Here is a 23,732-nt window from a genome sequence, read left to right as displayed (position 1 = left end):
ATCGATCACTCAGGCACTTTCCTCCGGAACAGCAGTGAGAGGGAGATAGAGACCAGTCTGAGTCATAACTGCACTCTGCATAAAATCTTTACTTCTCACACCCTTCTTGTATACTGAATTAGAGTGCAGTATTGAGAATATTGTTACGGAACTTTTTGACTGTACTTTTCAAATGCTATTTTAATGAGTCAGAAATGAACATGACATTTTGAAAATTTTCAGTTTATTTGTGGGGGAAGTGTGGCTTTAAGTAGATTAACCTTGTAGTCTTAATCCATTCAATGGATCCATTGGATAATTTGTAAGGATTAGTCTGGTTTGCTTTGAGATTGAGAACATAATCACGCTCTACAAATTAGGATCATGGCACGGAGCAGATATGGTCATGACTGTTATGATCTGACACAGTGTACTGTTTTTTATTATGACCTTTAATTTACTGAGAGAAATCTCCAGTGATTCACCAGGTGACATTTCAAGCTGGTAAAATTTCAAATTAAAACCAATATAAGACCAATTCTGTGATGTTTCTCTGTCACCATAGTGAGATAGTCAGACTGTCTTTCAAGAAGGTGAATCCCTGCAAGGTCACATAACAGTCCTCATAGAGGGATCAGAAGTGTGAAGAGTGAGCATTTTCAGGTTCCTGGGTGTCAGTGTCTCTGAGGATCTATCCTGGGGCCAACGTATCGACACAACTCAGGAGGAGATTGAGGAGATTTGGTATATCACTAAGGACACTCAGAAACTTCTACAGATAATCCCTGGAGAGCATTCTAACTGACTGCATCAGCATCTGGTATTAGGCAGGGTGGCTACTGTACAGGATCGAAGTAATCTGCGAAGAGATGTAAACTTAGTCAGCTCCATCGTGAGCACTAGCCTCTGTAGTATCGAGGACATCTTCAAGGAGTGATGCCTCAAAGAGGTGCTGTCCATCATTAAAGACCCCCATTACCCAGGACATGCCCTGTTCACATTGCTACCCTCAGGGAGGAGGTACAGGAGCCTGAAAGCACACACTCAACGACTCAGGAATAGCTTCTTCCCCTCTGCCATCTGATTTCTGAATGGAAATTGAACCGATGAACACTACCTCACTACTTTTTTTGGCACTACTTATTTAATGTAACTATGTTATATATACTTAATGTAATTCACAGTTTTTAAATTATTATTATGTATTGCAATGTACTGCTGCTGCAAAGACAACAAATCTCACAACATATGTCAGTGATATTAAACCTGATTCAGATTCAGACATTGTCAGAGATTGGTTTGTGTCATCAAATCAGGTTTTATCTTAGTTTTAATTGCTGCTGAAACTTACACCAGCACTATTGATACAGTGATCAGCCTCCTAACCTTCAGCTTCTATAAACCTTAATTCACCTGGAAGTCTGCAGGCAATTTAAGGATGCGTTCTGTGTCACGTGTAGCCTTGTGTAGAACTATTAAATAATTCTGTTGGGTACAAGCTTTCTGGGAGCATGGGGTACTGTGTTCTTAATTGCTATGTTGATCACGGCATGTGTGCTTTAACCCAAGCCTGCCATCTGGTTGTGCAAAATAAGCATGTTAATGTGTTTGCATTTCAATGTCAGGTTGGCTAGATGTGAGTACAATTGGTAATCAATATTTCCACATACCAATGACCAAATTTTATCTGTTCTGTTTTCCAACATTATTGATTTGAAATTGTGGTTGAAGCTTTGAATTCCTTAAAGATACCCTAATTATGTAACCACCTCCACCGCACTTTACTCTCAAATTGTCTAAATCTGGTTCCTTGTCCTTGTTTCCCCAGCTAATTCAGCTAGAATGACCTCTCAATATTTAGAGTTATCCTCAAAAAGTCTCATCGCTCATCAAAATCAGGATCAGAATTAATATCACCGGCATATATTGTGAAATTTGTTTTCTTTCCGGCTGCAGTACACTGCAATGCATAATAGAAAAAAATGAATTAACCTAAGTAAGTATATGTTAAATAGTTAAATTAAATACATAGTGTAAAAAGAAAAATAAAAAGTAGTGAGGTAGTGTTCATCGGTTGAAAGTTCATTCAGAAATTGGGTGGCAGAGGGGAAGAAGCTGTTCCTGAATCATTGAGTGTGTGCCTTTGGGGTCCTATACTTTCTCCCTGATGATAGCAATGAGAAGATGGCATGCCCTGGGTGATGGGGGTCCTTAAGGTTCAAAGGTTCATTTTATTGTCAATGCATGCATGTACAATACAATTCTGATATTATTCTTCTCCAGATAGCCACGAAATACAGGAAGGCCATGGGTGCTGATGAAAGAAAAGACGTCAACTCCACCCCCCCGACATGAAAAAGAAAAGAAACAAAACTCGCTGACCCCTACTTCACCCCCCTTCAGTATAAAACAGCCACAATAACATTCCCCAACCCCCTCACTCGCAGAAAAGAACAGTGACAGTAGAACCAAACCCTCAACACCCCCCACACACAAAAATTAACAGATCACCCACCCGCCAATCGGCCACAAGAAAGAAAGCATGGAAAAATTGAAGGAAACTGATATAAAGTACACACCCATATTCACTGAAATCTCAGAATATGGGAAACATCTTTTCCTCTGCATATGGGGAGAGCAGCTGCACAAACTCAATCCTTCCTTAAAGAGTGACCACCGACCGGGGTCCTACCACCACCAATCTGGGCCAAACGCGTCGATCTGTGTCCGATCCAGGTTGAATGTACTAATTCGGCTGCTGACTGTCTCTGATGGGAGCTATTGCTGACGCCATCTACATTCACCTCGATGTTTCGGTCTTCCTTGCTGCTTTGAGATGGAGTCGTTCATGACCCTGTGCCTCGTCTTGGTCTTTTCCATGAGCCAAATTGTAGTTCTCCACACTTTTTGGCCCCCGTCTGTATCTCCCTGAAGCAGTTCTCCCAATACAGCAGAGTGCTAGATCCTTCGATCAAGTTCCAAAGTATATGCCACAGGTCCCAACAGTTTCCATAACACAAACAAAACAAAAAGAACAAGCAGAAGGCGTGGAAAATGTGAAATAATTGGATAGATTTGCTATCTGCAAGCTGTCACCTGAGGGATTGTTGTTTGCTGGTGTGATCTTGACCTTAATGATGGATGCTGCCTTTTTGAGGCATCGCTCCTTGAAGATGTCCCGGATACTATGGAGGCCATCACCCATGATGGAGCTGACTGAGTTTACAACTCTCTGCAGCTTATTTCAATCCTGTGCAGTAACCCCCCCCCCCCCATACCAGATGGTGATGCAGCCAGTTAGAATGCTCTCCATGGTACAGTTGTAGAAATTTGTGAGCGTCTTTGGTGACGTACCAAATCTCTTCATCTCCTAATGAAATATAGCCTATCCTCATTCCTCTCCTTTCATCTCTTCTTTGAAGAAAAAGGTACAACTAATATAGGGTTACACACACAACATGCTGGAGGAAATCAAAAGTTAGGTTGCACCTATAGAAGAGACTAAACAGTCCATGTTTTGTGCTTTCATCAGTACAGGTGTCCCCCCTCTTTACAAAGGTAGAACCTTCCTATGAAACCTTTCTTAAGCTGAACTGGCATAAAGCGAAGAACCATTAATTTATATGGAAAAATTTTTCATAAAAGCGAAAATCCTCTTTGTAATGTGAAAACAGGTTACTAATGTAGGTCTTTTGTAAAAGTGAGGTGGCGTAAAGCGAACATTCGTAAAGCGGGGGACGTCTGTGTTGGAAAAGAAGAGAGAAGAAGCCAGAATAAGAAAGTGGGAGGAGGTGAGGGAGTAGAAGCTGGCAGATAATAGGTGAGACCAGGTGAGGGGTAAAATTGGTAAGTGGAGGGGGGTGATAGGTGGAAAAGATAAAGAGCTGAAGAAAAAGGAATCTGATGGGTGAGGACAGTGAACCATGGAAGAAAGGGAAGGAGGAGCAGAAACAGATGGAGGTTATGGCCGGGTGAGGAGAAGAGAAGGAGTGAGAGGTGAACTAGAATAGGGAATGGGAAAAAGAGCAAAGACGTGAGGGGTGGGGGAAGAGATTACTGGAAATTGGAGAAATTGATGAACCCCTCATTTTGTTGTTATTGCTGAGAAACCAGGATTAAAGCTAATGTCAAAAAGTGAAGAAGAAAGGATGATTATTGAATTGGTAGTGCAAAATAAGATGTTTAAAAAATTAAAAGCATGAGTTATTGGTTTTAATAAAAGCTAAGGTGTTTGAGGAATGTTAATAATTATGTGTATAAAAAAAATGTTTACTTATTTCTGGTTTCAACGCAGTGAATGAATTGCATCATTTGAAAGATTTTTAGAGATTCGAAGAATCTGCTACAGATTCCCAGGAAAGATGCCGATAGCCTGTTTCTTGGTATCCAGAACTGGGAAGCCTTGTCTATGGGCAGGGGATAAGTCCTTTACAGATTGTTTTATTTTTTATTTAGACATGCAGAATAGTAACAAACCCTTTTGGTCCAAAGAGCCTCATACTGCCCAATTACATCTAGTGACTAATTAATTTATTGTGTGTCTTTGGAAAGTGGGAGGAACCCAGAGCACCTGGAGGAAGTCCATGTGTACACAGGGAGAACATACAAACTCATTACAGACAGCGGCAGAATTAACCCAGATTACTCATATTGTAATAGCGTTACACTAAACTATGATGCTAGCACGCCATCCAAAAAAACCCAGAAGGATTAAAATCAACACACACAAAATAATGGAGGAGTTCAGCAGGTCAGGCAGAACCTATGAAAATGAATAATGTTTCAGTCAATGTTTCAGTGTTATGAAGAGAGTTGTAAATATTCAGGATTCATTACCTCAGGATTGTGAATGCTTGGTATAGTAAACATTGATGATGATAGTTTTGATAGGTGACATAGATTTGGAGCTGCAAAGTGGATTTGATTAGCACGGTAGGCTTGAGTGACAACATGGCCTGATCTTGCTTCCATCTCTTATATTTGTTCTTGCTAGGTACCTGGAGGTGGAGAGCAGTGGCCATCGGAATGAAGTGCGTTTTCATTATCGATCTGGGAGCCGTCAGTCTCACACAGAGGTGTTCCCGTACGCCTTGGCGGATGGCCAGTGGCACCGAGTTGCCTTAGTCGTTAGTGCATCCCATTTGATTTTATACGTGGACTGTAACAAGTAAGTGATCTCCTTAATCAAAGATGTTTTTCAGGGACCAATGAAATAAGGAAAATGGAACTGCATTACCCATTCTGTGTGAACAATTCTGAGAGCTGGTGATACGCTGAATCCCAAAAGTAGCCGTTTCCCACCGGAATCAAATTAGTGCTTTGATCAATTTTCTAACATAGATTTCCATTTTTAATAAGTATATTCTTATTATACTTACAGCCAATTATACCACTGATGTTTGGGCAGCAGTGAGGGTCTTCCATTTCTGTTGATATTGAGGGCTTCCTTCATTGTGTCAGTAGTTGCCTCTCAGTTTTCACTACTATCAGTCATGCACGTCCCAGGTGGAGACTCAGGAATACCGTCACACTCAGCTGTAGAAGGATTCTCCATTGCTGTTTCCATAACAATTTTGTTTTACCAGTCAGGGATGTTAGCCCTGAGCTGAACCCCAGTACCTGGAGGTCCGGTGGACCACTCTTAGTCTGACCTCTACCCTTTGACCTGTTTAGCATGGGTGACCCAAAGCACAAGGCCCTGATTCTAGACAACATAGCTCTCTGGGTCATTGAGGTATGCAAACCTCCAAACCTTATGACGAGGTTGTGGTCCTTTTGGAGGATGATATTATTATTATTATTATAGATAATGCATTTCACTTTGAAATGGATAATTCCTCATTGGGATGAAATTGAAGGAACAATTAAAATTGCTCCACCAACAACAACCAAAGTGAATGTAGAACTCACATCAGTCAGTGAGTTTGCACAATATTTACTAAACTATTTGCTAAAATAAATATGTAAAAATTATGACACCTGTAAAATCTTTCTTGGAAGAAATCATGCATTCTGTAATTAAATTTTTTCTTACTTCAAAATGTGGCAGAACTCATTTTTGGCCCTGTTGCATTGCGTGAGAATTTGGTTGTAAGTCTTCTTGGCCTCTATAGCCCCAGTCTTTGGATTCCAAATGACAAGTCCCAGCAAATATCTAGATCAGTCTGGTATGTGACACCGAAGCTACCATGGTCCCACGTTTAACTGGTCTTTTTCTTTATTAGATTGGGAAGTAGGAGACACTTTTAAAGATAGCTTGATGAATTATGTGGCTTTCATGACAATAACCAAATATAAATTATTAAAAACACATTAACCCACATGAAAAAAATTAAATAGTAGCTCTTGACTGAGATTTCTCAATTATTATGAAATGCTATTCTTATTGGTGTTTTAACTTGTATCATCCTTTTAAAAACACAAACTTAGCTCTTAACATTTCAAGTTCAATTTCAAGTTTACTTGCCATTTAACCATACAGGAATACCCATGAATACAAGTACTAACACACTAAAACACTGTTACAGCTCAGGAAACCATTTGGAGGATCCTTAGTATTGGAAAATATCAGGGCAAATAAGCATCCTTAATGAACTATGGCCGATACTCTCTTGTTTCACATTTTCAGAATCAGGTTTAATATCACCGGCATATATACTGCAATTTGTTGTCTTTACAGCAGCACTACAGTGCAAAACATAACAGTAAAAAAAAAGAATTGTAGTATATATATAATAGTTAATAGTTCTATAGGATTCTAGAATGAATTCCATAACAGAAGTATTACTTTGTTTCCTGTATTCAGGATTTATGAGCGACTTATTGAAAGGCCATATATAGACATTCCAACTGGCTCAACACTTTGGTTAGGACAAAGAAATAATGTACACGGCCTTTTCAAAGTAAGTGATTATTGTAATGTGGGATTCATTTATTGCAACACTAATTTTAATGTATGGATCTGTTGTTTGGAAATGTTACCCTTTTTTTGAATTATAGAATTCAAATATGTCTTAATTTTTTTAAGACATAGACCATTGAAAACTGTTGGCATATTTTGCAATTTAGTCTCAACTGAACCAACATTAGTAAATTACCAGGTTTTTCAGACAATTGAGCCAGAAAAGTAAAATGCCTTTACAGTGTTTCTTTCTAACTATAGTTCCAGCCATGCAGAGTTACAATCAGTGGTCACTTTATTAGACACCCCCTGTACGTAATAAAGTGGCCATCCAGTCTATGTCTGCTGCTGTAGCCCATCCACTTCAAGGGTTGACGTGTTGCACATTCAGAGATGCTTTCCTGACACCATCATTCTAATGTGTGGTTATCTGTGTCATTGTCATCTTCATGTCAGTTTGAACCAGTCTGGCCATTCTCCTCTGACCTCTCTCATTAACCAAGGCATTTTAACCCACAAAACTTCTGCTCACTGGATGTTTTTTCTATTTTTCACTGCATTTACTGTCATTTCTAGAGAGTGTTATGTGTGAACATAACAGGAGATTCATCATGCCAGAAGATCAGCCCTATCTGAGATACTCAAACCACCCTGTCTGGCACCAACAATCATTCCATGGTCAAAGTCACTTAGGTCACATTTCTTCCCCAGTCTGATGTTTGATCTGAACAACAACTGAACCCCTTGACCATGTCTGTATGCTTCTATGCATTGAGTTGCTGCCACATGATTGGCTGATTAGGTATTTGCATTAATGAGCAGGTGTACAGGTGTACCTAATAAAGTGGCCACTGAGTGTATTTCTAGCTTGCAGAACTATATTTAATTGCTTAGCAATTCTTCAATTACACTGTGATTGTACAATTCAAAACAGAGCTATGGGCATGCCTGGATATTTGCATGAGTAGATAATCTTCCAAATATTTGACAACCAAATTATTAGCTAGCATTCTTTAACATGAGTGGAGATTACTCATATTTTGCTTTGACATTAATAATCAAATAGGAATTTTGTGGACTGTGACACCATTGTTCTGTGTTTCCCCTCACCTCTATTCCCCACTCTGACCTATTACCTCTTCTCACCTGCCTATTACTTCCCCCTGGGTCCCCTCCTCCTTCCATTTCTCCTATGGTCCACTCTCCTCTCCTATCAGATTCCTTCTTCTCTAGCTAGCCCTTGATCTTTTCCAGACACCTGGCTTCACCTATCACTTTCCAGCTAGCCTCCTTCAACTCCCCCCACCTTTTTATTCTATTATCTTCCCCCTCCCTTCTCAGTGCTGAGTTCCTCCAGTATTTTGCATGAATTCTATTTTAACTTCTATTAATTCAACAGCATTTTTATCAGCATGGTAAAATGAGAGATTGAATGGAGAGTTGGACTATATACTTGTTTTTGTTTACTTGTGGAGTTCAAGGTGAAAGAGTCCGACTGACTAAACTCCTTTTTTAAAACTTCACGTTGACCGTAGGATGCAGTGGACGGTCTTTCCTGAAATGATGCAAAACTCAAAAATCCCAAAGATGAGGCCATCAGCAATGCTAGTGAGCCATTGACATTAGCTTTTGCAGACTCCAACAGAGCAGCCTATTAGAATAAAAATGAAAACTCACCCAAAGTTTATCTGATAGAAATGAAGCACCTTAAAACTGGAGATCCACCTCTGAGCCGATCCCTTCCTGCTATCGAACTCTTCAGTGTGAGACTTTCTTTCAGAAGCTGAGCTTAGTCAGCAACCTTGGAGAGCTTTTCACTAGATTGTATCCTCCAAAAGGCAGGTTCCAAAGTCACCAGCCAATGTCATCAGACTCTCAGAAAATTGTCCTCCACTGCCCACCAGGTCAGTTAACTTCTGCTGACCCTGACCTTGGCCCAGAAAAATGATCCATTTAGTGCTGCTGTACTTCTGGTCAGAATTTCTAGAAGCAGAACTTAGGTGTTGAACAATGATCTGCTATCCTCCGTCACGAGCCCTCAGAACTGTATATTAGCAATAAGGGTACTTATTATTGACTTGACTATTTCCCAAAATTCTGGAGAGTGAGGCCTCCATTGGTCGGGGTCGACCATGGATGTTGCATCATTGCTGTTTAGATACACAAGCCCGGGCAGAATGATATGGAGAGCAAGCTGTTGCTTATGTAGCAGGGTCCTCTCTCCACACATCTGATGAACCCAAAGGAACGGCAGAGACCGTTGCAGTACCAGCAGCATTGCTGGAGTTGTCAGGCAGCATTGAACTCAATGCAGAACTGCTTTAGGGTCTCCAGCTCTGGATTTTTTCCTCAGGATTTACTCCTGAAACCTACCCCATGAGTGGGTGTAGCTGAAAGGCAGCAGAGGTTTGAGATCAGAGTTTTCCTTCTCCTAGATGAGCTGCCTACCATGGCTGACAAGCCCCATCTGCTCGAAGCAATTGGTTTTAAGGTGCTAGTAACCCACCTTTGCCCCTTCTCCTGTCAGTAGAAATGGTTCCACTGGCTTATCAGCTAAGCCACATGTTAAGGCCAGGAGATGGACTTGGTTATGGAGGCTATTTGAGGTGCAAGCCATTGGGAGCATTTAGTAGGTAGTGGGAGCTTGTCCCCATTACCACTCTCAGCTCTAACAACATTAAGGAACCATACTCTGGAAAGTATAGACTCTTTCTCTCTCATAAGGAGACCAAACCTATGTAAAACCTTCTAAGTGTGGACTTCACTAAAGCCATGCACAGTTGTGTCAAGTGTTCTCTTTTGTTGTATCTCTGAAAACCAGCAGTCCGTAGGCACAGGATATACAGTAGAGGAATCTGTTGATGGTCTGCTGTGCTGTCCATAGGAATGTGATATACAACAGAGGAATCTGTTGATGTTCTGCTGTGCTTACATCCAATTCTGAGACTTTCTCTTTCTACAGGGTGTGATGCAGGACGTGCGGATTCTTGTGATGCCACAAGGATATATCACTCAATGCCCAGACCTCAATCGAAGTACGTTTAATGATTCCATTAACTGTATATGTAAATGTGAAAATGTATAGATCAAGAGGTTATCAGAAAAAAAGGCAGCAGTGCTTTTAAGCAGGCAGTCATGAGTAATCCATTAGTCGGATAGATTTTTAAAGCTAGGAAGGTTTTCAAGTTATAAAGCTTTCAGTAAAATGCCCTTGAACGTTTCAGAATAAATACTGTATTTCATAATCTTGTGGTTGGGAGATTTCAGTAATTTAAAGCATCTTAAAATTAGATACACTGAGAATTGGAAAATGGTGTGAATGTATGATTTTTGAAAGACTATAACATAGTTTGAATAAGATTTGATAATCATTTGCTGGTCGACTAAAGTTTCCCAGCTAAAATTTAACCTTTCTCCTTCAACAGTTGAAACAACATTTCAATTATTTGTGATGCCCACATTACCATTTCTCTGAGGTTTTCACATTTTTTTCTTCTCTAATTTCTGAATTTTGCTTTCATGTTTTAAGTACTTCACTTCTCTCATTTCAGCTTGTCCAACGTGCAATGACTTCCATGGACTTGTGCAGAAGATTATGGAGCTCCAAGATATTTTAGCCAAAACCTCAGCAAAAGTAAGTCTTTAATAATGGTGAAAATTATTAATTTCTGCAATCTTTGGTAAAATATTATTTATAATACATCCTTGGAGAGTTTCTAGGTACCCTAAAGAATTTCACGCTTGCTGTTCTATGCAAGGATTCCCATGTTAAATGAAATGAATTGTAAGGATTTTTTTTCATGATTTTGGTTGAGGAAAAATATTAGCTAAGATGTTGGGGGATACCTTGGTCCACTATTAATTAATTTGAAGATTAATGTAATGACATGAACTCTGCAATAGTATTAACAAAAACATATTCTGTGTTTTGTTCAAAAACCATTATAATTTAATGAAACAACAAACACATTTTGGGTATTTTTATGATGTCATGATGAACATCTTCCTTTGGTTTACAACCCCTTGTGCAAAAAGATTAAATTATCTTCCTTGGTAAAATGCTATTACATTACAAATCATTTACAGCAAATTATAATGTTTCTGTAGAGTCTGTCTTACCTTTCCATATTGTCTAGGCCAATCCTTATCTCTTGGCAGGAATGAGAAATAATCACTTCTCATTTAATAAGCTTGACAAAAGTTAGGCTCCCCAAGCTTCAATAAAAATGGATTTATCATTTTAATCAATAAGAAAAACTTGGGAATTATAAGATTAAATAGAACTGAGCTGCAACAACTGTGAGAGCCTGCTGAGGAAGTCCAGGATTCCTGCCACCCTGGCCATTTCCTTTCCCTTCTACCTTCTTGAAAGCCTGAATAGTCAGACTCAAGAATAGTTTTATCCCCACTGCTGTCAGACTTCTGAACTAATCACCTCTTTTACACCCCCTTCCCAGTGCTGCTGCCACGTTCTCAGCCTCTTTATTCTATCTCTCTTAGTTATTTTGTTACTATCTTTTTGTTACCTCTTCCTTTTGTACTATTTCAGATTACACTACTGTCCTTGCACCATTCTATTGGTTTATGCTCAGTTCTGTGTTTTATTACCATATACATTGTTCACTATTGAGCACATCTACATGAAACACTCTCATAGGAAAGCACCTCACCACCCAGGCCGTGCTCTCTTCTCGCTGCTGCTATCAGGCAGAAGGTACGAGAGTCTCAGGACTCGCAGCACCAGGGTCAAGAACAGTTAATACCTTCAACCATCAGGCTCTTGAACAACAGGGGATAACTACACTCACTTGCCCATCATTGAAAGGTTCCCACAGTCTATGATCTCACCCTAAGAACTCTTCATCTCATTTTCTCGTATTCTTGTTACTTATTGCTATTTATTTATATTTGCAATTGTTGTCTCCTGCACTCTGGCATTGATCCTGTTGTAGTTACTATTCTATAGATTTGCTGAGTGTGCCCACAGGAAAATGAATCTTAGGGCTGTATATGGTGACACATATGTACTCTGATAATGAATTTACTTTGACTTTCTCTGCAAGCTTCACACAAGCAAGGAATTTCATTCCACCCTGGTACAGTATATAGAAACATGGAAAATCTACAGCACAATACAGGCCCTTCGGCCCACAAAGTTGTACCAGATATGTCCCTACCTTAGAAATTACTAGACTTACCCATAGCCCTCTATTTTTCAAAGCTCCATGTACCTATCCAAAAGTCTCTTAAAAGACCCTGTCGTATCCCCCTCCACCACCATTGCCAGCAGCCCATTCCACGCGCTCACCACTCTGAGTAAAAAACTTACCCCTGACATCTCCTCTGTACCTACTCCCCAGCATGTTAAACCTGTGTCCTCTTGTGGCAACCATTTCAGCCCTGGGAAAAAGCCTCTGACTATCCACACATTCAATGCCTCTCATCATCTTATACACCTCTATCAGGTCACATCTCATCCCCCTTTGCTCCAAGGAGAAAAGGCCGAGTTCACTCAACCTATTCTCATAAGGCATGCTCCCCAATCCAGGCAACATCCTTGTAAATCTCCTCTGCACCCTTTCTATGGCTTCCACAACCTTCCTGTAGTGAGGTGACCAGAACTGAGCACAGTACTCCAAGTGGGGTCTGACCAGGGTCCTATATAGCTGCAACATTACCTCTCGGCTCCTAAATTTAATATATGACAATAAAGTGATGTGTTCTGTTCTGGTCTGACCCCATCGTGTGATCAGCTGCTCACTAAGCAAAGTGTGTGAAAGAGACTTCAGACTGCTCTGCAATGGAATTCTTACTGCCTTGTTTCAATATTCTAAATCTAATCCATACCACCCATCATGGCAGATGAGGTCAATAGAAAACAGGCATTATAAAAGAAAGATTCACAGAAGATATTTTAAATTCTATGCAACATGGGAAATAGCTTCCTTCATAGAACAGTACTGGCCTTTGGTCACTCCAAGATCAATCTAACGCTTCCCCCTGAACATTGTTTTCCATTTTTCTATCATCCATGTACTTTTCTAAGAATCTATTCAATGCCCCTGGTGTATCTGTCTCCACCACCACCCCTGGCAGGACATTGCACTCAGCCACCACTCCCTATGTTTAAGAAAACTACCTCTGAATTCATCCCGATACTTTTCTCTCATGAATCAGAATCAGGTTTATTATCTCCGGCATGTGACGTGAAATTTGTTAACTTAGCAGTTCAATGCAATACATAATCTAGCAGAGAAAAAAATAATAATAAATGAACAAGTAAATCAATTACATATATTGAATAGATTTTTTAAAAAGTGCAAAAACAGAAATACTGTTTTTTAAAAAAAAAAGTAAACTAGTGTCCAAAGATTCAATGTCCTTTTAGGAATTATATGGCAGAGGGGAAGAAGCTGTTCCTGAATTGCTGAGTGTGTGTCTTCAGGCTTCTGTACCTCCTGCCTGATGGTAACAGTGAGAAAAGGGCATGCCCTGGGTGCTGGAGGTCCTTAATAATGGATGCTGTCTTTATGAGACACTGCTCCCTAAAGATGTCCTGGGTACTTTGTAGGCTAGTACCCAAGATGGAGCTGACTAGATTTAAAACTGTCTGCAGCTTCTTTCGGTCCTGTGCAGTAACTCCCCTGCCCCCCACCCCCCATGCCAGACAATAATGCAGCCTGTTAGAATGCTCTCCACAGTAAAATTATAGAAGTTTTTGAGTGTATTTGTTGACATGCCAAATCTCTTCAAACTCCTAATAAAGTATAATCGCTGTCTTGCCTTCTTTATGACTACATCAATATGTTGGGACCAGATTAGATCCTCAGAGGTCTTGACACCCAGGAACTTGAAGCTGCTCACTCTCTCCACTTTTGATCCCTCTTTTAGGATTGGTATGTGTTCCTTCGTCTTACCCTTCCTGACTTTAAAATTATGCCCTCTCATATTAGCCATTGCCGCCCTAGGAAAAAGATGCTGGCTGTCCACTCAATCTATACCTCTTATCATCTTGTACACCCCTATCAAGTCACCTCACATCCTCCTTCACTCCAAAGAGAAATGCCCTAGTTCGCTCAATCTTTCCTCATAAGACTGCTCCCTAATCCAGGCAGCATCCTGGTAAATCTCCTCTGCACCCTCCCTAATCCAGGCAGCATCCTGGTAAATCTCCTCTGCACCCTCTCTAATCCAGGCAGCATCCTGATGAATCTCCTCTGCACCCTCTCTAATCCAGGCGGCATCCTGGTGAATCTCCTCTGCACCCTCTCTAATCCAGGCAGCACCCTGGTGAATCTCCTCTGCACCCTCTCTAATCCAGGCAGCATCCTGGTAAATCTCCTCTGCACCCTCTCTAATCCAGGCAGCATCCTGGTGAATCTCCTCTGCACCCTCCCTAATCCAGGCAGCATCCTGGTAAATCTCCTCTGCACCCTCTCTAAAGCTTCCACATCCTTCCTATAATGAGGTGACCAGAACAGAACACAATATTTTAAGTGTGGTCAAACCAGGTTTTATAGAGCCGCAACATTACCCTGTGGCTCTTGAACTCAATCCCCTGGCTAACGAGGTCAACACACCACGCTTAATTATTAATTTGAAGGATAAAAGTGATGAAACGTCACAATGACTGCATGTAAATCCATACCTAGTTGTCGTACGCTGAGAAGAAGATGAACAGCTTGGATCAGTGTTACTGTGAGAAGAGCTGCAAGGTGAAGGACAGAATCTACAGGGAATCCGTGTATTGGACAGATGGCTGTAAGAACTGCACTTGCAAGGTACCGCTCAACTCTGTCTCTCCTACCAATTCAGACTGTGAATTCCTGCTCTGTGTTGTGTTTCCCATTGTCCATCATTGCAAAAATTACTGTGTTAGACATAAGGAGTTGGATGGGGGATTGTTGAACGGGGATTGTTAAGGGGGAAATTCTCCATTCTCCACAGGAATAAATTTCCATAAGTCACAACAGTTGTCTTTTACAGAGTACCTTTGATTTAAAAAAATATTCTGGCTGTTTTATATGAGGGAGTAATGAGAGGGGATAGGGTGGGTGAGGCTGAGAGACAGAAGAATAAAGGGATGGGACAATGAAATAAAAACAGAAAATGTTTGAAGGCAGGCAACAACTGTGGTGAGAGAAACAGAGTTACCATTTCAGGTTAATTGGGAAGATTATTAACTTGGAATGCAAGGTCGGTTTATCACTGTATTAATGCCACCCATCAGCTGAGTATTTCTGGCACTTTCTGTTTTTGTGGCATTATTTAACCCTTCATTGTAGTGCAGAGATGATTTAATGAAATTTCTGTTCCCAATGAAGTAAGCCATTGTTGCATATTTAATATTTCAATAATATTTGAGTAATTGTGTCTATATATATGTGTGTGTGTTGATAAAGCATTCTAGTTTGTTTAAATAATTTATCAGTGGTTATATGTATAAATTTGCGAATTGCATGTGCAATCACACTACCACATGATACATGAATGCTCTGCTTAAATCAAACATGAAATTAGACTCACATTTTGGACCCCAATGTCTACTCTTGAATTGGTTTGTGTTCTGTAACTTCAAAACATTAACAGCCTTGACACACGATAGCTCCAGTAGTGTGACTAAAGAATACAAGGAGAAGATAGGAGACTGAAGAAATGGTGGGAGAGGACAATCATACAGTTGGATAGTAGACTTTGTTGGCCATTCATGACCTCATTCCAAGTGTCAATGTTACTGACCAGGTATGGGAGCCTAATAGAGGATGAGTCAGCAGCTATTGATGCACAGCAGGAGAGTATGCTATCTGTACTTTGAATCTAATGCTTAAGGACAATTTATGGGAAGCTTGTTCAAAGATATAAGAGAAAGCAGCATAAGAACAGGAGTAGAGCTGCTGTAATATTCATCAAAAGATGAGCGTTACTGTGGGAGGAGTGATAATGTTGATCATCGCTCTAAATGCCATGATTTCTTTCTGATCTTTGCTTTAAATGAACTGAACAATGGAACTTTCCAGAAAGAATGCCAGAAATCCATCACCCACACATTGAGAGAAGAGCATTCTCCTCCATTCAGAGCTTCCCCTTATTCTGAGATAGTCCCCCCCCCCCCCCCCCCCCCCAGTTTTAGACTCCTTGGTGTGAGGAAACTTGTGACACACCATGAGCCATTGTCAAATATGATTTTTCAAACAAGGGCTTTAATCTACTTAAGTCTGCTTCTGACTGTACCATCAAGCAGAGTCAGTCTGTTTAAGCCCAATAGGAACTAATGCAGTGGTAGGTTAAAACCCTTAAGTCAGCAAGCAATACAAATTCTGCTTACTAGATCCAGCCGTTTAATCCTGTACTGTGTACGATCAGCCATCCACCATTTCCAAACGCTCCATGTGGTCAGAGAGACTTATACTGAAGTTAGACTTCGTAATTTATTTAGAGGGTGCAGCCAGAACAATTTTGTGCAATTTTACCCTCACATTTAATACTGCTGAGAGTAGCAGTACCAGAAATCTCACAACGTATGGAAACTACATAGATAAACAAAACTATTCTCCTTGTGAGCAAAAATTAAACTTTACTTGTAACAGTTAAACACCTGTCTCTGAATAATATGGAAATGATCATTTAATACCATAAGGATAACTGTGATGAAAATTTGGACAGACAAGCAGGAACAAAGATACAGAATGATCTAAAGCATTTTAGGTCACATGTCAAAATCAGTGATAATTTTTAACAAACCTAGAGTTGAAAAAGGATCTAGACTCAGGTCAGTGGGTGCTTACAAGATACTCTGTGAAATTGGAGCAGTGTATATCAGCCAGATGAGATGCATGGAGGAATTCCACACCTAGGATCACAGGAGATGTATTCAGAGAAATCGGCAGGAGCAGAACACTGCATTCACAATGGCCGCAGGATTGACTTCGATGGCACAAATCTACTGTGCTGCACCAATGGCATTTAGGACCACCTGGTAAAGGAAGCCATTGAAATAAAACTAAAGGAAAAGAATTTTAACAAAGTAAGAGCAGGAATTTGATGGTAAACCAGGTGAGAGAGTGGAAACCTGATTGGATGAAGACTAACCATTCAAGAGGGGCAGACTATGGGGGTATAAACACTGCCGGACTAGACGTGCCAGGCATCTTCCCTGAAGATGGCAGAGCTTGTCATCGAAACGTTGGTTATAATTGATACCTGCACCCACCAGGAAGCCCTAGAAGAGATTATTCATGCCTAGAGTTCCATTCCTTTGAATCTGGTACAAGAGAAGCAATTGCCACCAATGTCGGGGCATGGTAGTGTAGTGGTTAGTGCAACCGTTTTACAATGACACCAATCACTGATTGGGGGTTCAATTCCTTGTACGCTGCCTCCAGCACAATCCTTGGACTGTGTTGGTCATTGACACAAAATGACACATTTCACTGTATGCTTTGATGGCTCGATGTACATGTGACAAATACAGCTAATCTCTTACCTCGCACTAATCTGTTTACTGAGATTCTACCAAAATCATTGTCAAAGATTGCTTCATTATATCCCTCAACATCAATGAATATAATCTCGTAGACCCATAGGGAGATACAGCATGGCAAGAGGCCCTTTGAGTCATCTCAGCCACATTGACTAAGTTACAATCCTGAACTCATCCTACCTGTTTCTGTTTGGCTCCTGTCCTCTTCCTATCTATGTACTGTACCAATCAAAATGTATTTAAATGTTGTAATTGTACCCTAGCCTGCAGGTCACTCTTGGGCAAGATGTAGCAACTGCTTAGCCCCCGATCAGGGTCACGTGAATCCACGGGAGCAGGTGGTGGATGGTCATATGAGCAGCTGGTGCATATCACAAGTCCTGGTTATGTGACCACTGATGCCAGGCAGACAATCTCTGAAGAGTATTGATAATGGCTGAGGTTACCCGTCTTGTAAAGACACTGCCCAGAATAGGACAATGGCAAAGCACTTCTGAAGAAAATTTGCCAAGAACAATCATGGTCATGGAAAGACTATGGTTGCCCAAGGCTTACAACACAGCACATAATGAGTTATATCCATTTCTACTTTTCCTTGGGCAGCTCATTGCATATGCTCACCTCTGTGTGAAAAAGTTTCCCTTCAGGCCCCCTTTCCATCATTCCCCTCTCACCTTAAACCTATGCTTCCTAGTTTTAGACTCTCCACTATTCTAGAAAAAATACTGCAAAGTCACACCTCATCTGCACACACACCAAGTAAAATATCCCAGTTTATCTAACCTCTCCATTCAATGCCAGCAACATCCTTTCCCAGCTTAATGACGTCATTGTTTTTCTTTGAAATTGCTTAAAAGATGCAAAAACAGAGGATATAAAGCTCTAGGGAAAATTTCTGGTGAGAAGTTTCAACTCATTCTAGCCACATTTAGCACATTCCTTTGATGGCATAAATATCAGTTTCTCCTTCTAATAAAGAAATCCAGCCACCCCCCCCCCACCTTCACTGTTCCCCACTCTGACCATTTACCTCTTCTCACCTGTCTATTTCTCTCCTTCCCTTTCTCCTATGATTCCCTCTCCTCTCCTATCAGATCCCTTCTTCTCTGGCCTTTGACCTTTCCCACCCACCTGGCTTCACCTATCAGCTTCTAGCAAGCCTCCTCCCCCTCCCCCATCTTTTTATTCTGGCATCTTCCCCCTTTCTTCTCAACCCTGAAGAAGGGCCTCAGCCTGAAACGTCGGCTATCTATTCATTTCTGTAGATGCTGCTGAGTTCCTCCAGCATTTCTTATGTACTGCTTTGGAATTAAATAAATTTTTAAAATATCATGGAACTAAAGGCTATGGAGAACTAGCACAGAGGATGAGGTGAAGCCTGGGGCAGATCAGACAAGAGGTGACAATGTAGGCTTGAGGGACCTAGACAGCTTCTCCTTCTCTGTGTATTCTTATCGAGCATGGGTGGCCTACTGTACAACAAGGAGTCTAGCTTCCTTACAGGTGCTGTAAACCAGGATCACTCCTGATCTCTGATGCTGTCTGTTTGGAATTTGTGTATCCTACCTGGTCAACCTTTATACACCTGTTTTCATCTCCCTCACAACCCAAAGGCATGCTGGTTGTTAGGTAGTGAGCTACTGCAAATTTTATCTGTAATGTAGTAGGTGGCTGGCGAGAGGATTAGTGAGGTGTTAGTGGATATGAGTGAGTGAGAATAAGTTACTGGGACAATAAGAATAGGCAGGACAAAGCTTTTGACCTGTGAGCTTGCACAGTTGACGGCTTGAATATCATCCTTCAGTCACACGAATAGCATGCAGTGTAACACAGTAATTTTGCAGTACAAAACAAAGCCATTTCCTATCTCATTTAAAATGAGAAAGACTTCTATGAACTAGTTGAAAAGTCTGTAAATTAGATTACAGAATTGTTTATATATTTTTGTTGTAATATCATCAGTTCCTTGGAGTTTGACATGCAAGAGATTTACAGGAAGCTTGCTCTATATCAATCAGCCATAAGTTATTTTAGTGGTTAATAATTCAGCAATGTTGGCAGCTAACACAAACAGTCTTAAAATAACATTGTGTTATTTTCCCAGAATGGAACAGTACGGTGTAAGAGGCTGAGCTGCCCCCCTGAGAATTGTCCTCCAGGTAAAGCTCCTGTCTACGTGGAAGGCAAATGCTGTAAGGAATGTCAACGTGAGTATCTTACAACCTTATCGACATTTAAATGCTGTTAGGTGTCCATTCATTACTTCTTGAAGTGTTGTGAACTTCCTCAAAACAATTTTATTTCAAAAACGTTAATCTTGATTTTAATCACAATGTCAGAGCATGGAACGGCTAAGGGTGGTCCAGAAACCTTGGAGTCCTGTTTTCCATATCAACAGGCACAAGTTGCTGCAGGAACACAGCAGGTCAGGTAGCATCTACGGGAATGAATAAACTGTTGACATTTTGGTCTGAGACCCCTCCAGTTCTGGTAAGAAAGAAGGAAGATGCCAGAAGATGCAGAGGGGATGGAGGATAGCTAGAAAGTGTTAGGTGAAGCCAGGTGTGTAGGAAAGGTAAAGGGCTGGAGAAGAAGGAATGTGACAGGAGAGGAGAGTGGGCCATAGGAGACAGGGTAGGAGTGGACCCATTGGGAAGTAATAGGCAGGTGCATAGATTTTCATTTGCTATTATCCTGACTTTCTTCATGATCAGTTATGTACAAATCAAGCTCGTGTGTTCTCAGATGAACATTCAGAAGTATTCATCCTTTTTAAAATTGATTACAAACATGTACTTTGTTTAAGATCAGCCTTGGCTAAATTGCATATTTAATCTTAAGACATGCCCCCCTTCCCTGCTCCCTATGTTCTATAGGCTTGCTTGAGTTCCTGTGATCCTTTGATTTACCTCGGCAGCTCTGGCATACAGCCTTCTGTTCCGTGTCATTCATCTATGAATCTCAGTATATGAGAAACCCAACTGCTGCTGTAAATAACAAGAGAAACGGTTAATATATTAAATAGTTACATTAAATAAGTAGTGTAAAACATGCAGTGAGGTAGTGTTTGTGGGTTCAATGTCCATTCGGAAATCGGATGTCAGAGGGGAAGAAGCTGTTCCTGAATCGCTAAGAGTGTGCCTTCAGGCTCCTGTACCTCCTCCCTGATGGTAGCAATGAGAAGAGGGCATGTCCTGGTTGATGGGGGTCCTTAATGATGGATACTGCCTTTTCGTGGCATCACTCCTTGAAGATGTCCTGGATGTTACAGAGGCCAATGGTCATGATGGAGCTGACTGAGTTTACAACTCCCTGCAGTAGCCCCCATACCAGACAGTGATGAAGACAGTTAGAATTTATGACTGTCTTTGGTGACATACCAAATGTCCTCAATTAATTAAGAGAATGAATAAGTAAGTTAAAATATAATAAAATAAATAGGCACCGCTGTAGTTTAGCCATAAACATGACTCTATTACAGTCTGGGGAGTTCCAGAGGTCAAAGTTAACTTCCAGTACCAATCTGTAAAGAGTATCTGTCCTTCCTGTGGAATGTGTGGGCTTTCTCATGGTCTTTCCACTCACAATCCAAAGGCGTCCCAGGTAGGTTAATAGGTTATTGTCCAGTTAGGGTTAGGGTTCATTGGGTTTGTCAGTGGTTGTAGGGCTGGCATGGCTCGATGGGCCAGAAGGGCCTGCTCTGCACTGTATCACTAAATTAAAAATAACTAAACTGAGCTCTTATCGGTGGATTGTTAAAAATGGTTTATTTTGGATATTCCAAGTGTTGTATAACTTTATAAAGGTGTGGAGAAGGCAGGAGAATGTGGTTGAGAAGGATCATAAATTAGCCATGATCAAATGGCAGAGTAAACTTGATGGGCTGAATGGCCTAATTCTGCTCCTATGTCTTATGGTCTTATGAAAAATGCCTTTTGAATATAGAAATCTCTCGTGTTTATTAAATGGAGAGAATGTCATTGGACAATGTGATGTGTGTACTACAGGCAGGGTAAGTGATAAGAGCCTTTGAATGTTGATTTTGATCCAGTTGCAACACTTGCCAGTTCTTTGGCATTTATCATATATAACAGTCAGTGAGCTGCCACTCGATGTCACTTGTTATTATCGGAATAATATTCAACCAGTGGAACTGCAGATTAATCCTCAGACAAACAGATTCGGCACACAAGTTCTGAAGTTTCACATTCAGTTCTGTTCCACAGTTGAAACAAGACTCGTTCAAAATTTGCATTTGCAGGTGTTTGTAGGGAGTGTAAATCCTTTCTGCTGTTCACAAGCTCCTCCTCGACTGGCATAGTTTTCATGACTACTTTGACAGGTCACATTCCTGAACTCTCAATGCTGAATAATAATTCCCATTCTTTGGGGTTAATTTATTTATCTATTGAGATAGAGTGCAGAGTAGACCATTCCAGCCCCCTCGAGCCACCCTGCCCTACAAACCCCAGATTTACTCCTACCCTCATCCTGGGAGAAGTGACAATGTTCCCACTGCTGCCTGTAAGGAGTCTGTACCTTTCCCCCTTGACAACATGAGTTCCCTCCAGGTGCTCCGGTTTCCTCCCACAGTCCAAAGAGGTCATTGGTCATTGTAAATTGTCCCTCTGATTAGGCTAGGATTAAATTGATGGATTGCTGAGAGGCATGGTTTGAAGGACCAGAAAAGCTTATTCTGCCCTCCATCTCAACAAATAAATAAATGAATAAAAAAATTCAGCCTACCAACCGATATGTCTTGGGACTGTGGGAGGATAGAGGATACCCAGAGGAAATCCACATGGCCATGGAGAGATCGTACAAGCTCATTGCAGTCAGTAGTGGGAATCTGTTGCACTAAACTACTTGTGCACCCCACATGAACTCAATGCTTCAGGATGACACCCCATTACAGCACTGAGCAGATGCTGACTTTGCAAGGGGAGGAAATGGATAGACCATCTGCACCACAGACTCTGCATGTTTCCACCTCAGCATTCTGGTCGAGATTCCCCATATATCACCTGACCGCCCGTTGTATCGTACATGACTTTTTGGCTGATTGTCCAAACGCTAATCTAAAGAATCTAGCCAGCAAGTTATGAACACAAGGGGTTCTGCACATTGCAAACACGAAAAAATCTGCAGATGCTGGAACTCCAAAGTAAAACATGCAAAATGCAGGAGGAGTCATGGAAAAGAGTAACAGTCGGCATTCTGGGCCAAGACCTTTCTTCAGCACTGAGAGGGAAGAGGGGAGATACCAGAATAAAAAGATAAGGAGGGGGAACGAGGCTAGCTGTAAATAGGTGAAGCCAGATCTGCAGATGCTGGCAATTCAGAATAATACATGTAAAAGGCTCAGCAGCTCAGGCAGCATCTATGAGAAGAATAAACAGTTGACATTTCCAGCCGAAACCCGGAACTGATGAAGTGTCTCAGCTCAAAACTTCGATTTTTTTTTAATTCCTCTCCATAGATCCTGCCAGACCTGTTGAGTTCCTCCATTTTGTGTGGCTTTCAGGCAGGAAATTGTAGCCAAGAACCCAATGTAATTGAGAACCCAGTGCCAACTGATTTCCACCAAATTGCTGAAGCTTGCCCACCAGCTGTTGGTTTTAAAGGGCTGAGGAACATTAAGAAAAAAAACCTCTCTGGGGCAAGTAAGAAGAGCAGGCGTACTTGTCTCTTCAGACAGTCTTTTTGCAGATACCATGGTAACTTGGCAGAGTACATTGTCCATTTGTGCAAACCCTTTCTAATTTCTATCTGACTGTAATCAAAAGGAAAAGGATAGTAAAGGATAAAATTGGTTCTCTTGAAGATCAGAGTGGTTGGCTATGTATGGAACCAAAAGAAATGGGAGAGATATTAAATGGGTTTTTTGCATCTGTATTTACTAAGGAAACTGGAATGGAGTCTATGGAAACAAGGCAAACAAGTAGGGAGGTCATGGAACTTATACAGATTAAAGAGGAGGAGGTGCTTGCTGTCTTGAGGCAAATCAGAGTAGATAAATCCCTAGGACCTGACAAGGTATTCCCTCAGACCTTGAGGGAGACTAGTGTTGAAATTGCAGGGGCCCTGGCAGAAATATTTAAAATGTCAATATCCACGGGTCAGGTGCCAGAGGATTGGAGGATAGCTCATGTAGTTCCGTTGTTTAAAAAAGGCTCAAAAAGTAAGCCGGGAAATTATAAGCCGATAAGTTTGACATCGGTAGTAGGTAAATTATTGGAATGAATACTAAGAGATAGGATCTACAAGTATTTGGATAGACAGGGACTTATTAGAAAAAGTCAGCATGGCTTTGTGCATGGTAGGTCATGTTTAACCAATCTATTAGAGTTTTTCAAGGAAGTTACCAGGAAA

The 23,732-nt window shown here is 41.0% G+C and overlaps 1 protein-coding gene across 2 annotated transcripts in view; it reads left to right on the top strand.

Annotated features, from left to right (window-relative positions):
• LOC140734964 (protein kinase C-binding protein NELL2-like) overlaps positions 1 to 23,732 on the top strand; it is a 320,968-nt gene that overhangs the window by 62,954 nt on the left and 234,282 nt on the right. For both annotated transcript variants that reach the window (XM_073059717.1, XM_073059716.1), the window contains exons 4-9: positions 4,973 to 5,146; positions 6,785 to 6,881; positions 9,843 to 9,915; positions 10,432 to 10,514; positions 14,533 to 14,661; positions 19,465 to 19,567. In XM_073059717.1, the coding sequence (XP_072915818.1) occupies positions 4,973 to 5,146; positions 6,785 to 6,881; positions 9,843 to 9,915; positions 10,432 to 10,514; positions 14,533 to 14,661; positions 19,465 to 19,567 (659 nt within the window). The remainder of the gene's footprint in view (positions 1 to 4,972; positions 5,147 to 6,784; positions 6,882 to 9,842; positions 9,916 to 10,431; positions 10,515 to 14,532; positions 14,662 to 19,464; positions 19,568 to 23,732) is intronic.

The sequence above is a fragment of the Hemitrygon akajei genome, chromosome 10 (genome assembly GCF_048418815.1).
Source record: "Hemitrygon akajei chromosome 10, sHemAka1.3, whole genome shotgun sequence".
Lineage (NCBI taxonomy): Eukaryota > Metazoa > Chordata > Chondrichthyes > Myliobatiformes > Dasyatidae > Hemitrygon > Hemitrygon akajei.
The sequence above is the reverse complement of the archived record's forward strand: the minus strand, read 5'-3'. Positions and strand labels throughout refer to the sequence as shown.